A 15,747-nucleotide genomic window follows, 5' to 3' on the forward strand; every position below is an offset into this window, starting at 1 on the left:
CAAGCTTGCTAATAGGAAAGTGCTTTCCCACAAACAGCTCTTTCATTATTCTTAAGTGTGCAGGGCAGATGACTTGGGAGTGTGTAGTAGAGCTGCACATCTTCATGGTAATACATTCTGGGCTGTGCTGTTTTAATGAGAGTGAGGTACAGGTTGTTCCCCAGCCTGTACCCTGGTCTGCACATGTGATTTCACTTTGTTGAGGAAACTCTCCTAGTCCATACAGTATGCTGTTACTGTCAAGCAGAGACAGCTGGATCAGCTGCTATTTTAAATAATCTTTTCCCAGCCTTATCCTTGCTACTTCTCTGAACAGTGGTGGAATACAAAACCACTTAAAAATATTCTTTTGCTATTGCTTTTTGAGGTTGGGGAAATGATAATGGCCAAGGTTTGATTTACTTAGCCATTGCTTGTAAACCATTTTCTCCCAGGAAGGATATAAAGTCTGAGCTTGTAAGATTAAGCTATCTGAAATCTAAGTGATTTTATTTGCAGGATGTGACTTACTATGTCAAAAAGCAGCTAAATATCTTAAGTAATAGTTACAGATGATGCTTTTCTAATGTCTATATCCAAAGCCCTCAAAGGACTTAACATGTTCCTGAGAAAAAGGGATTTATCACAGTATTGCAGGTGGAGAGATGTACACAGCCAGTCTTACTTAGCTAATCATTAGATGAGTAGTATCTCTGTTGATGAGTAGTCTCTGTTGCTGTGGTTGGGTTTTTTGTGACTGTAGTGTTTTGAGATGACAGTAGCTTATCCAGGTTGTGAACAGTCTCTTGTGGCTCTTGTGATTCTCTTCCACAAAATTTGATAGAGAAGCACATGTACAAAGTAGACGTCCTTGTGTTACAGATCCCGGAAGAAAGAAAAATAGCCTGTCAAATGTAATTCAAATCAGCTATTTAATAACAAAAACAATTATTCTTTCTCTGTGTGTCTCTTTGTCAGGATAATATGCACACTAGGAGGAGTTGGGGGCAGGGACTGATTGTATGCAGTGCAGGAAAAAACAGCAAGTGAGTTTTGTGATAAAGTAAGGTTTTCATGCTTGTCTTATCTCTTTAACCCTGTAGTTCATTGTAGGCACTCTGGCTTCACAGCATGCTTTAGGAGTCCTTAAAGGAAAGCAGGGTTCATGGTCTGCTTTCTGGAGCAACAAGGCATAACTTTAAAACTCACTTAACTTTTTTTGTTTTTAAGCTCTAGAGGCAAACAGGTCTCTGTTCTAATCTAGCCTGGAATTTTATGAAAACTGTCACAGCACTTTTGTCACCTTCTGAATTAATCTGTTTCTGCTTGCTGACAGTTGGTGGATGTGAAGTGACAGATGACCAAATTTTCCAGGGCTGTTGTTTCATGCTCCAGCTTTTGGCACCCAAGGCTGTTGCATGAGGGAAGGCTGTGACTCATGCTTCTAGGGAAAGTATAACTAACTACTTCTCTTCTCCTAACCTCAAGGTAAAAAACAAAACAAGTGGCTCCACCAAACCAAAACCACCAAGGGAAAGTAAGAAAGAAAGGGCTGGAGATGCTGCTTGTAAACAATCTGTCCTTTTTTTTTCTTTTTTTTTTTTGTCTTGCTCTTCTGCAGTTGTCTATTTTATATGATTACAATTGATTGCAAGACAGAGCTCTTGATTTCAGACTGCTTTTGTGGGAGCATTGTGTTGCAGAAATAGTGTTCAGATTCTCCAGTCTCTGCAGTCTCTTGTTAGCATTAATTGCTGGTCCTTCCCTCTGAATTTTAGGTCACTGTCAGTACACTGCCTTAACAAACAACAAATACGGTCTGTAGGTAGGGGTTTTTTTCCTGTTTAAGATATACTGTGGTAATATTTTGGGACTTTTTAAAAAGGGCATGTAGTAACAGAACAAGGGGGAATGGCTTTAAACTGACAGAGGGCAGATTTAGTTTAGGAAGAAATTCTTTACTGTGAGGGTGGTGAGGCATCAGAACAGGTTGCCCAGAGAAGCTGTGGATGTCCTGCCCCTGGAAGTGTTCAAGGTCAGTTTGGATGGGGGAGGACAGGGAAGACAATACCATTTATAGTGAGGAGCAGCTCCTGTTTGCTATTTGTTCCAAGTTTAGAGTGTTGTTTGTTTTTTTTTCTGACCCACACATGGCCTTGTGAGAGCCAGTGTGAATGTGAAACCCCATCAGCCAATTCGCATGTGGCTTTTCCTGGCTGGCTCTTATCTGATGAGAAATGTTCTTTTTCAAATAGCATCTTTATGAAAGCCTTTTATATGCTTAAACCATGAAACAAAGCTGATGGCAAGAGCTGTGGTGTACCACTCACTTTTGCCTTCTTTTGGTTTGCAGTTGTTGGTGAGTTTTGACTTGTAGTTGGCTGTTTTTCTCATAGATTGTGAGCAGGGAAGGGTAGTGCTGTGTGCCTCTCCTAGCTGCTTACTGTCCTCACTGTCAGTCCTTTCTGGGTGTTATTCTCAGGAGTTATGCAGAGGCTACATGTACAACTTCTAAAAAATATGTGCAAGCTGAAGAGTGAGGTTGGTCAAGGGAGTCTTGTGAGGGCATGGTAGGTATCTTACAACTGAGATGAGAATTGATTTTTGTTTTCCGAAGACCCAACCCAACTTAATGTAATATTTTTAACAAAGGCAAGATAAGCTCAAAGTAAAGTGTTTCAAAGCTTAGGGGTAGGCTAATTGGAAGTTCCTTGTGCACGCACAATGTGTATTCTTCCTTGTCAGAAACAAGTTGTAGGATGATTTAATGAGAGTTGCCAGTGACATTATTGGTTTTTGGGAGCACCTGCTGCTGCTGCTGGATGAAGCTGAAGAGCCAGAAGGAGCACTTTTGCTGGGGATATCACTGCTAACCTGTGGAAAAGCAGTGACCCAGCTCTGTCCTTGCTTCCTAGGGCATTGAAATGATCCAGATTAAACAGGGAATGGCAGGGTTGGGGCTGTGATGATTTTCTGCTCTGCCAGCTGCCTCTTTTCATTTCCATGAAAAAAACTAAGGGCAGGAGGTTGCTTCATATCCATGAGGGAGTGTAGCTTAAGGCAAGTAAGCTTTTTGTGTGTGATTTGTTTCTTGTGTGCTTTGGGGTGCCATCTTCATTTGAAGACCCCAGCAAATAATTCTGGGAAATATTCTCTCTCTACCACCTCCTCAGCAGTCAATCTAGCATTTGACTCCGACTTTCCTTGGTAGGATAAACCCCACTTTTTTTCTTTATTTCCATATTAGAATAATATCATTTTAGGCTTGGATAAGATGGAAAGATATTGAGTAGGTCAAAAACAGAGTTCATGTAACTGTTCCTGGGGTTCAGATAGCTGAATTCCCATTCTATGGGCATGATCCTGTTCACACTTGAATCATACCTCCTCCTCCTGTCTTTGCATATTTTTTCTGTCTGCTCTAGTATTACAGGGAGCATTCAGCCCTGTCTCAGCCGTGGTGTCAGGACACTGGTGGGTGATGGACAAATTAGTAACAGGAAGCAGAACTGTAGAGTTTGCCTGGCTTCTCATCTCTTCTGGGAGCAAAGAACATTTTACTGGAAAGATTGAAGATCATTTTTCCCACACTTTCATGTAGTACTGAGCTAATATTTCTCTGTGATAGGCACAAGATCCTCTACTGTACTCCTCCATTCTTAATATGTATTTTTGTATGCTTGCAGCAGCCAGAGTGACTGCTGGTAGGTGTATTTATAGTACTAAGTATCATCCTTGATTTTTATTTATTTTTTTCTTCCAAGGATTGTAATTGGCAAAACAGATTTTTGTGTTTGTTTTTTTTTTTTGCTCCGTACTTGTTTTGTAGCCTGATGGGTCATCAGTTCCACCCACATGGTTCTTGATATTTTCCATTCTCCCTTCCTTGCATCATTTGACTTTTCTAAGCAGTTCCTGTCTCCCTTAATCATATTCCTGATTTCTAAATTTATTATTTTAATGATATAGCAAGATTCTTGTGCAGTAATTCAGGAAGCTTGCAGTGAAGTCTAGATAAAATAAGTTTTAAACAATTTTGAAAAGTGAAGACAAAAGGTATTGCTCCTGAGGTATGTTATTGAAGTATATACAGGACTGACAACTGCAGGATTCTTGTCACGTGAGTGTGTGTATTGGGTTTGCATGGTAAGGTTTTGGCTGCAGGGGTGGCATCTGTTAGAAACTGCCAGAAGCTTTCCCCATGCCCAACAGACCTGCTGCTGGTGCAGACCAAACCCATCAACAGTGCTGGTAGCACCTCTGGGATAATAGTTAAGAAGGGGAAAAAAACCTGCACAATTGCAGCTGGGGAGAGGAGTGAGAGCAATTCTGCAGACACCAAGGACAGTGAAGGAGTAAGAAGAGGTGCTGCAGGTGTTGGAGCTGAGATTTCCTGGCAGCCTGTGGTAAAGACCATGGTGATGCAGACTGTGCCCCTGCAGCTCAGGGAGGACCCCATGCTGGAGGAGGTGGATGCCTGAAGAAAGTTGTAACCCTGTGGGAAGGCCATGTTGGAGCAGGCTCCTGCTAGGGCCTGTGGATCCACAGAGTGGAGCCCACACTGGAACAGGTTTATTGGCAGGACTTGTGGCCCTGTGGGGGACCCATGCTGGAGCAGGCTGTTCCTGAAGGGTTGCACCCCACGGAAGGGACCTAAGCTGGGGCAATTTGTGAAGAACTGTATCCTGTGGGAAGGACTCATGTTGGAGGAGTTCATGAAGCACTGTCTCCTGTGGGAGGGACCCCATGCTGCAGCAGGGGAGTCCTCCCCCTGAAGAGGAAGCAGCAGAGACAGTGTGTGATGAACTGATTGCAACCCTCATGCCTGTCCCCATGTGCTCCTGGGGAAGGAAGGGAAGTAGAGAATGCAGGAGTAAAGTTAAGCCCAGGAAGAAGGGAGGAGTGAGAGGAATGTCTTTTTACAATTTAGTCTTTACTTCTCATTATCCTACTCTGATTTGATTTGATTAAATTAATTTCCCCAAGTCGAGTTTGTTTTGCATGTGATGGTGATTGCCGAGTGATCACTGTCCTTATCTTGACACATGAGCGTTTTGTTATATTTTTCTCTCTCCTGTCCAGCTGAGGAGCTTACAACATATACTGCATGGTGTTTGCAGTGCTTTACGTGACTGAAACCAGGGCACAGGCTGCTCCAGGGGAGGGTCTTGCCCACCCCTGTACTTGGCAGGGTGATAACAGAGTGATAACAGCACTTTCAGTCTCATGTTTTGTTGTGTCAGTGCTGAGCAAGAAAATTTGTCCTTAACAAAACTGGTTCCAGATAATCTCTTGATGGGCTTGGTTTGAAGCGTAAGGGATGCTGGAGCTGCCTGGAAAATGTCTGAAGAGCCACTCTCCTGGTATAGAACACAGTGGCATTTTCCAGGCCTGAAATAATCTGACTGCATAAAGGGAAAAATGCAGGAGAGTGACTTTCTAGAGGTGCTTAGGGATGTTATTTTTTAAGGTGCTGAACCACGGCTGTTCAGCAATGCTGAAAACTGTCCCAAAATCATCGGTCTTGGAGAAAACGTACATCTTGCAGACAAGGAGAGTGAAGGACATGAGGAATGACTTGTGCAAGGTCAGTAGGCTAAGTGGTCCAGAGGAGGAGAGTGCTCTTGTACAGCTGTGCAGGGTCTTTGGAGGGCTGACTTGTTCCTGGTAACAGGTGAGTGTCTGTCAGTATGTGGTGGGTTGACCTTGGCTGGCAGCTAAGCCACATGCAGCTGCTCATTTCCTCCCACAGCAGGAAGGATTAGGAAGAGCAAAAGCAAGAAAACTTGGGAGTTGAGATAAAGACAGTTTAAGCTCCGTGTGGAAGCAAAGCAAGTGAGAGGAGCTCATTCCCTACTCCCTATTGGCAGGCACATGTCCAGCTGCTTCCTGGGAAGCAGGACCTCAGCATCTGTAGTCCTTACTTGGGAAGCCAAACACCATAACCCCAAACATCCTCCTCCTTTCTCTGAGCTTCTACTGTGGAGATGATGTTATATGGCATGGATGTCACTTTGATGGATTTGGGTCAGCTGGCTGGACCGTGTCCTCTCCCAGCCTCCTTGTGGGGAAAAAGAAAAAGCCTTGATGCTGTGTAAACACTGTCCAGTAAGACCTAAAACATTGGTGTGTTATCAATATTTTTAGTCACAAATCCAGCACACAGTGTGATACAGGCTGCTGTGAAGAAACTGAACTCCTATCTTGGCCAGAACCAGTATGCAGTGTATTTGTGTTCAAATAATACATTCCTAGACCACAGCCTTTCAGCTGGGTGGGTGTGTAAAAGACGCCTGGAAAGCAAATCTGGTGGCATTTCAGGAAATGAGTGTTGTGGCTCTAGTAGTTGCTTTCTGAGCTCTGGAGTGTCTTGTAAGATGAGGAAGAGTGAAGTTTTCCATACTAGCTTTTGTTATGTGAGCTGTTTATGCCCCAAATGCTACAGTAAATGAGATTTGAGTTGGTAAAGGAAAAGATTATGTTCCTGAAGTTCAGGTCAGACTAATCCCTAGTACTGCTGTTAGTGGATGGAGTTAGAGCTGTGAGGAATTTAGGCCATTATTTAATTTCCTAATTTCATAGAAGTTCTGATAATTTGGTCATAGCCAAGGAATACAGGGAGCAACTGAGACTCCTGGAAAGTGGCAGCTTTTTCTAAACCATGGATATTCAGGGAAAAGGCCAAGTTTTGGCACTGCTTTGAGAAATACTAGTTTGAATTGCTACCTGTTTCTTAGTGATAGAAAGTTATATGTGCAGCTGACTTTGCTTTTTTGCAAGCTTGACTGCTAAGAAGCAGCAAACATTGTGATTATAATTTGAAGACACTTGAAGCCTTTGTTTAGCTTTGGATCTTTAAACCTTACCAGCTGTTTAACCATGCACTTGTTTATGCCTGGCTTTAGTTTATTTAAAACAGCTGTTGACTGGTGATGGGAGTTTTTCTAGGAAATTGGACAGAGTGGAGCAGTGAGCAAATTCTAAAAGTCCTTATTGAAATAGAAGCTCTTTTTCTAGTGTGATCTCCAATATGGTTTAGTTCAGATGCTGAGCTGTGTATACCCATGAGAGGGAAGGTGTGAGACACATTTGTTTGGAATCCTGTCTTACACTGATGTAAACTGCAAGCTGCTTGGGAGCATGTTAGAACCTCTCCAGTTTTGTTCTGAAAGACGTAGTGGAATCTGTTTCCTAGTCTTTCTTTACCTTTGAAGTGGTTTGTGTCTTAATGATGAAGAGAGATTAGAAACTTCAGATACGTTTTATTTTAGGCACAGGCAGTAAGTCCTAGTAGTGAACACGGAGCCTTTAGGAGGTGCGATGTTTTTCGTTTGAAGCCAATCACTGCTAGTCAGTTCAGTCTAGCTCTGATAATGACCAAGCTGATTTAGGATAGGGAGCATTGCTTTGGAGGTGGTGACAATGGGATCGAGGCCAACAGAAGTGCTCTGTGAGTGGTATTCAGTCTAGAAAATCCCATCTTGTTGATGAGAAGTGTCTTTATTGGCTTCCTGTCTGATTCTCAGTATTTTCTGCTCCCAAGTTACTATCTTGCATGTGGGATCTGATTGGACATAACTGTGTATCAGCATTTTAATAGGTGTTGTTTGTGCAGTGTTCATAAAGTCTCTGCTTCTTTCTTGTGGAGTCTAGGGTGAGTTTTCACACTTTGTTCAGTTAATAATAAAATATCTGGATTTCTGGTGCAAAAGACTTGCTCAGTGGTGGTGCATGGTTTGGCACAATTGAAGGGTCTGCACAAGTTATCAACTCACAGCAGACTTAGGCTTAAACCTATCATTTCAGTGCTGCTTCTTCATAGGAAAACAAAACCAAACAAGAAACACCCTACAAAACCCCCCACCAAATCAACTAACCAAGAAAAAACCCCAGGCTAGTATTTCAGGGCTTTTTAATCTTAAGTATTATAATGTTAAAATCATGGCATTCTTTGAAAGTTCATTTTGTGTGTATGTGTATGTACATTTCTGTATTATGCCATATGCTCTTAGCCATTAATGTGCAATGGAGAATGGAATGTTGTCTGACAGTTCAATGTCATGGGAGCATCCCTGGAAGCAGTCCTTACAAAGGCCTTGTAATGTCACTCCTGTACTTTACCTTACGTAGGATTCTCTGGCCCAGTGCATTTAATCTGTAAGATTGAAGGTGGAGCTGTTTCTGAAGCAGACAAACTGCAAGTTTGAAATTGTATTGGTAGAGGTGGGGCTGTAATTGCCTGGTGGGAGAGAGGAAAAACTCAGTGCAAGATGAAGGTCACCTAGTTTGTGCCTAGGCTTCCTCACTTGAGTCTACAAAACCTGTGCACGTGTTTCTTCCTGTACATATGTGCAAAATACCACATGCTGGTCAGCTATGCTTTCTTCATTGTACTGACTGCATTCCCTGGTTGTTTTACTTGTGAAGCTGTGCAGTAATGCCTTGAGGAGCTTGGAGTTCTCGGAAAAGAGGTGCACGCAGCACTGCCATCAGTGTCAGTATGGCATGGCAGGATGTACCACTGCTGAGGAGATGTGAAGGAACACCATCTGTTCTCTTGCCCATGTCATTTATTATCCAGAAAAATAAATATTTTGAGACTGGGAAGGCAGTGAGACCTTTGGTAGTATGGATTACTGCGTGATTAGATCTATGCCTCATTTAATCTTTGGCGCCTTTGGTCTGTTTAGTGGAGGCAGATAACACTACTTTTGCAGTTGTAACTTAACCTGTGGCTGTGAAACAGGAATCTATTGCCAGGGTGATAGTGCATGTGAAGTGCTGGTGTTCTGTGTTCTGTTCACACTGTTCTGTGTGGGATTACTCCCCAGCCCAGCTCGTTGGAATTGTAGGTTACAACACTGTTTGCATAAGGTGAACCTTGGGAAAAACATCAGTCAATGAGCACATGGAACTGAGAAACAGCAAATGAGCACAAATTAACCTGAATGCTCAGAGAGTAGGGTTGCAAAGTTTAAAACTCCACTGGCAGTGGCTTCATCTAAATAGAGTTTTGTTTCCCCCTGCTGTGGTGGCATAGTGACGAGTGAGAGGGATTCTCTTCTTCCCTGAGAATTGTACTTTGAGACCCATGCTTGCGAGATTTATTTTTCTCCCCTTCCCTTCTAAACTCACAATTTCGAGTCTATAGCATGACCTCAGCCAGAGCACAGGGCTCTCAGTAGCCCTTGTAACATGCTTTATAAAAACTGGACATCCTAGATTGGCCTAGCCTATGATTCCTGGCTGGCGTGCTGGGCTGAAGTACAGGAGAACACTCCTCAGTGTCAGACTTCAAGATGACTCCATTGCAAAAGCCAGGATGTTCTGATCAAGCTGTTATGCATTTGACTGTGTGGCTTAAAGTTAATTACCAAAAATGCCTCTGTATGTGGCTTGGAAGGTTTTTTCATTTTGTCCTGAGTGTCTTTTCTTCTTATTTTGAAGGACTAGCTGTTGGTCTTGGCATTGGGGCATTGGCAGAAGTTGCAAAGAAGAGCCTTAGACCTGAGGAACGCAGTGGTAAGCTCTTTGTGTCCTCCCTGTTTTCTCCCTCACACCTTTTTTTTTTTTTTTTTTTTTTTTTTTTTTTTTTTTGTTTAATTTTTTTTTAATTTAAAATCCCTAGACACAGTTTACCTGGATTTGCAAGATTGTTTTCTTTTCAAAGCAGTCAGAATAACATGATGATGTGGGTGGTATTTCTATTTACAACATAATCATCTCTAGGCTCTTCTCCCATCTAAGTACACCACAGCCTCACTACATAGACAGAGGTCAGAGGTGTCAGGGAGAATGAGTTTGTGCCAGCACAGTTCATATAGCTTTACTTTTCCCACAGCCACTCCCGAGTCTGAATGCTATCCCTGTGTCCATTCTTGGTTTGTCTTGGCCTAACAATTCTTTTTAAACTGTTCAGTGAAAACATGTATTTCTGTCGGTACAGAAACTAGATGAGCCTGTATGTCTGAAAACTTTGTTAGCAGTTGCAGTCTGAAATTTAAGGATATTCTACATAGGAGGAACTTACAGGATAGCTGCTCTATTTTAAGAGAGACAAAATGCTTTATGTTCCTGTTAAATAGCAGTTATTTGTTTCCTGTGTCTGAATTTTGCTGCCTTCTAAAGATTTGCATAACATCTCAAAAGGCTGTGCCATGCAAATCAACTCTTTTCTTCCCAGCCTGTTTGAATTTGGAGGTAAAATGTTCCTAAGTTGTACCAGTCCATGTCACGGTGACTTTTTTCTAAGCTAATGTTGGTAAAATATGGTGGTACCGAATGGTTTTGTGTGGGTGAGTGGTGTAGGGCATGGAAAATACATGGTGTTCTTCTCTAGAAAACATGAGATTACTCTAAAGCTTATGGTTCCATGCACTTGTTTCTTACACAGGTAAAGCTTTTGTGGGGTATTGCAAAATGCCAAGTTCTTTGTTAGTTACTGCAGGTTGTTTGGTCTTCAGCTGGTCTCCCTGGTTTGGCTGGTTATGGTTGTGTTTAGATTACTGTTCAGTGACTGGAAGGAGCTGATGAAAGCTCTCAGTACTTGTAGCTAGAAGTAAAAATGAAGTCAAATCATTCCTGGTTCAGAGATAACCTTCTCTGAGACTGGGATAGCCTTCTTTGAGACTGGGAAGGCAGTGAGACCTTTGGTAGTATGGATTACTGCATGATTAGATCTGTGCCTCATCTTTGGTGCCTTTGGTTTGGTTCACCTTACGTAGGATAAAAGAAGCCTTCTTTGAGTCTTGTTTTGAAGTAATAGACAACTGTAGGGTCTGTAATTTTACTCTGTGGCTGATAGGATTCTTGTACAATGCCAGTTTCTGTCTTCATCCTGATCATCCTTGGGGCTGGGAGAAGGATGAAGACTGAGTGTGAACCTCTTCTAGAAAGTACTGGAGTGGCTGAAAACCAAAGACATTTGGAGGAGAAAGAATGCTAAAAATCCAACCAACTGAACAAAAAGAAATCTCACAAACCAAAAACCACTCCCCTGGCAACCCATTCTCTGGGGTGGGAGTCAGGAGTAAGGCAGGGGTTGTGTGCCACCCAGGACCCAACTTGTACAGGGAATACCAAGATGCAAGTATTAACAGCTAGGCAATGCAGAGCTGCCCAGGAGAGAAGAAGGATCCTTGGCAAAGAGTTGCGGTTTCTCTCCATCACCTGAGGTGTTTGAGGCTTGGTGGGTTTCTTTGCTTACATTTAAAAATATGCATTCAACAAACATGGCCCATCCTGTAGAGAATCCTTGAAGGCTTTTTGCCTCCAGCGCTTCCGATGTTTGACAGGTTGTTGATACCTGTTGGAATCTGATGATTTGTGTTGTTTTTAAGCGCAGGAATTGCATAACTCCTGGTATTTCTCTGCTTGCCAGATTATTTTCTAATTGGGCACACCCCAAAGTGAAAACAGCTATGAAATTTGAGGGAATAACATGAGCTTTGTTTCTCTCCCTTACAGCATGGGAGAGGATATTTCTTTTTTTGAGCACAACAGACACTATTTTTTTCCTTGCAGTAATGCAAATGCACCTTTTATACCTTCTTCTTCTTGCTAGGGAAACTGGTATTTTCCTATGTGACTATGACTTGGTGCCAAGGCCGGCTTTGCAGTCTTCAGTCATACTTTGGGAAGAGTGATTTTCTTGAACAATCTTTGATTAAAGAATAAGGCAATGTGAACTGCCAACTTCAGTGCTAGACAGGGGAGTTTAAAAATGACTTTTTTTTTTTTTTTTTTAGCTGTCTCTTGTTCTCGCTTCCTTCTTGCTGACAAATCTGCTTAGATAACATCTTGGAGCAGTGGTTATGCTGTAAAGGAGAATGATAGTGGGACTGAGAATGGGCCGAGAGCAGCAAGTATTGAGTTGAGGCAAAAGTAAAAGACTGTTTCATCTTTCATACTCTTTTGGAGCTTCTCAGACCAAAGACACGGGAAGGTCTCCATGTGACTCAGCTACATCCTCTTGCTAGTGTGCTTGGATATGTTTTCCACAGGAATTTACAGTGGTGGGTAAGGCTCCCTGCATAAGAACTATCTCCATGGGCTCTGCTGCTGCAGAAATGCACAGCAGAGGATATGTACACAGTGTGAGTCCAAGATTCCATTTTCTTACTGATCCTTTTGAGTGTTGTTCTGACATTACCAGCCTTAGCTGTTCTGGGGGAAATCTCTAGATGAAAGTACCTCTTTAAACATTTCTTTAAAAGTACTTCTGCACCCTTTTCATGATTTCAGCTTGAGGCATTTGTGGCCCAGTTTTGTGACTGCCAGCACCCTCAGCTCAGGCTAAGACCTGTCTCACTTGAGAATGACATACCCTGCTCTCTGGAGGCTGGTAGAGCATGTAATTTCTCTGCCCATTGCTGCAATATTAATAGTAACTTCTTGGCACTTCAGACTGAAACAAGTGGGATGTGTATATGCCCAACAGCATGCCTAAGAATTTCACACTCTCACTGGCATCCAGGAATAACGAGAAAGCTGTCTCTTGGTTAATCTCTCCTTGTCTAGTCAGTACATATGAAAGTGTCTTTACACCTTGAAAATGGAACTAGAATCACTGGTCCTTTAGTCCCAAACCAGAAACTCCTGAACTACACATGACCCTCAGAGCACGAATACTGCTGCTACTTTCCATTACTGTTACCAAACAGAGGGACAGCAAATGCCTATTCTCCTCCATGTTCTCTAGCTACTGTGCTGGGGCTGAATCTGTCTTTTCCTGCTCAATTCCTCATCCTTGTTTGGTAGCCACAGGGCCCTTCTCTCTCTGCCTCAGATAGTTTCTGTATGGAATTCACTTCTTAAGTGGCTTATCCTAGAATCATAGAAATCTGCTGCAATAGTTTATGAATTTCTTCCTTTTCCATCCAAGCCTGATGTCCTGGACATATATTCTTTTCACTGACAAATTGTTGTGAGGAGGTGCAGGTGAAAACCAGCTTTTGTTGTGTTGGTTTTGGTTTTTTTTAAAGGGCTTAAGGCCCTGATGCTGTCCTCTTTAAGTTTTATAAGTGGTTTGGCTCATCCTGTTTTGTTAAAAAGGAGATTACTTGCTTGATTTCCAATTGAAAGTTTCTTGGTAGGCTGATGCAACTAATTAACAGTAACCTCCTTGGTCACTGGGGTGACCCTGATGGTAGCCTCAGTGTTTAGAGTGTGTATCTACAGTGCAAGGCTTACAGAGGGTAGGAATGGGAAGGTAGAATAAATTCCCAGGAATTAAAGTGAGTGCCCAAATAAATAGCTGCTGTTCCTGGTAAAGAGACTCTGGGTTCAAGGTCAACTTTGTAACTTATTAATGACCTGCCCCGGGCTGTTCTGTTAGCCACTGTACAAATGCCAGAGCCTTGAAGGGTTGGCACTTAGCCTGAGTTTGAACACAGAGCTGTTTTCTTATGGAAAGGAATAATGCAATCTCCTGATGTTGTCAGTCCCAATTGCTTAGGCTGTGTTCTTGAGTCTTCCCTTGCCCCAAAGTTTATATGGCAGATGGTCCTAAAAGCAAAGATGCACGAAATCCAGTGGCTAGATCCCCATTTGACAGTGGCAAAGGAGGTGGAAAAACAGTGATACAACCTTGAGATGCACACAGACTTGAATGGGCTCATGCAGATTCTGGATTTGGAAAGGAAGAGGTGAGTCAAGCACCTGTAAGTGTCTGCCTGCCACCTCTGCTGTGGAAGGGCTGACAGGCTCCAGATGCTGTGGCTGCAGGAGCCTTCATTTCTGAGGTTTCCTTGTTGCCTCAACTTGTATGTGACTTCTATTTGCCTGCCTTTCTTTCCCTGATGAAATAGGTGAAAAACACCCACCATCTTTGTGATAGGAAGATGGGAAGGACACCATTTGAGGCATCAAAAGGTGCCAGTCATCTTTGGAAAAATATTAACTTATTGAAAATTGGCATAATTCTTCAGGAACTTGTTGTAGGTTTTATCTCCACTTCCTTTCCAGCCAGCCTTAGAAGCCTATGTCTGTTTTATTTCGTTTGCCATGTATACAGTTCTGCTTTTGACTCTTGCTTTCAGGTCACCTTTTCATGCCTACTTTTAGCAGAGTACATAAGCAAGAGCTGCCCATGTGCTCTTGGGCTGCCTGGTGATTAGGTATTGCCCCTGTAAGCTTGACTTCAGTGAGAAGCATACCAGAAAAAGAGGATTGGGAGTGCCTGTGTTTGGCTCTGATAAGACTCTTTTAAAGTTGTCAGGGGTCACTGGTTTCTGGAGGTGACTTTAATTATTAACTAACTCCTTTATCCTGCTGCATACTCAAAGGAGGATGCTTGTGTGTGCAGTGGTGTGAAGAAGGTATGGCTTTGATTCAATACTTTCCCTAGCTTCTGTGTGTCATCTCACATGGGTTTTCCAGATTGTTGCTAAGGACACAGAGTCTTCCTGATAGGACAGTTGAGATGGGATCACTGAGAGTCAGAGTTCTGTTAGATGCCTTCAGCCACTTCGCTCTCCAGGGCTTTGCAAGTGGGAAAAGCCAGATCCTTCTGCTCTGGGCAGCTCTACTTGTTAAGTCTCTGACTCCTTACATCCAGGATCCAGGGCAAAATGTGCTCTGAGGATTTCTCTGTGTGATGCAAATGGTGAACTCTAAGCCCCTCCTGCATGTCTGCATCCTGCTCTCAAGAACAGGATAGTTGTCCTGTGTACTTCCTTTTAGTAGTTTTATTCCTCTCTCCTTTTCATGTATATTCTTGACTTGGAACAGGGATTTGTACAGATACATGTCCCATGTGCAGTGTCACTTTGCTGCTATCCCACAAAACAGGTGAAGGAAAGAGGGGGGATGAAGGACAGGGGAGAACAGCCTGTACCTGGCACCTCTGTGCTCTGTCAGTGGAGAGTTCAGTGGAATTGCATCTGTAGGGAAAAGCGAGTCAGCACAGGAACTGAAGGGTGTCTATCAGTAGCATGTTTGGCACCTCAAGAAAGTGGTACCAAGTTATGTGAGCTACTAGAGTTGAGTCAGCAGCTATTTCAGTCTGAGAACTACCTGGAGAGGATATCTGGCTGCTGTAGTCACTGCATGACACACCAGTTCTATCTGCCTGAGCTCTTCAGAGCTGTTGTAGCTGCTGTGCCTTTTTAGGCCCTGCTTTGTTCTATGTAGGGACTTAAGCTGTTCTGTCCTTAGTCCCTTTTCCTCTGAAGTATGGAAAAAAATGATGTAGCTGCAAGATGACTACACTAACTCAGGCCTGGCTGTAAGGCCTGACCTTCCTCCTGCATGGCTTTTCATTAGGAGCATTCGTTAGGAGCTGATTTGCAGCCCCAAGAGAAGTGGTTGGTGCCAGCCAGCTCCCTCTGTCCCTGCTCTACCAGGCACTGCCCTGGAGAAGGAGTTCTGGGTTGATTCTCCCAAAGGGGCCACAAAATGGAATCAGGGTCTCCTTCCCTCTCCTTTAATAAAAATTTCAAAAAAAGTGGAGGGGAAGTGCATCTTATGCCACAGAAACCCCATGTTGCATACTTGGAACCATGGCACTGGTGTGTAGATGGCTGCAGTGACCACTCTGAGCCTGTCAGACATCAGGCTTTACCCATTCTTGGGGATAGGAATGTGTGTGTTTGACTATTACACATGTATTTTGTACCATGTTCTGTGCAAGCTTCCACCATAAGCAGTGCCAGCACATTCTTGGTCAATGGCAGTGTGCTGCCAAAGTTTTGATTATTCACCTTTGCTGTGGATCACCCCTGCTGCCCTTTTGAGGCTATGGCTGTGCTGCAGCTTATACTGTGGGAC

At 43.1% G+C, this 15,747-nt stretch overlaps 1 protein-coding gene across 1 annotated transcript in view; it reads left to right on the forward strand.

The window, feature by feature from the left end:
- The window catches only part of ADCK3 (aarF domain containing kinase 3), a 33,560-nt gene that overhangs the window by 4,194 nt on the left and 13,619 nt on the right, over positions 1-15,747 (forward strand). The window contains exon 4 of the mRNA XM_009073113.1: positions 9,427-9,501. Within this exon, the coding sequence (XP_009071361.1) occupies positions 9,427-9,501 (75 nt within the window). The remainder of the gene's footprint in view (positions 1-9,426; positions 9,502-15,747) is intronic.

Source organism: Acanthisitta chloris, unplaced genomic scaffold, assembly GCF_000695815.1.
Source record: "Acanthisitta chloris isolate BGI_N310 unplaced genomic scaffold, ASM69581v1 scaffold14134, whole genome shotgun sequence".
NCBI classification, from domain to species: Eukaryota; Metazoa; Chordata; class Aves; order Passeriformes; family Acanthisittidae; genus Acanthisitta; species Acanthisitta chloris.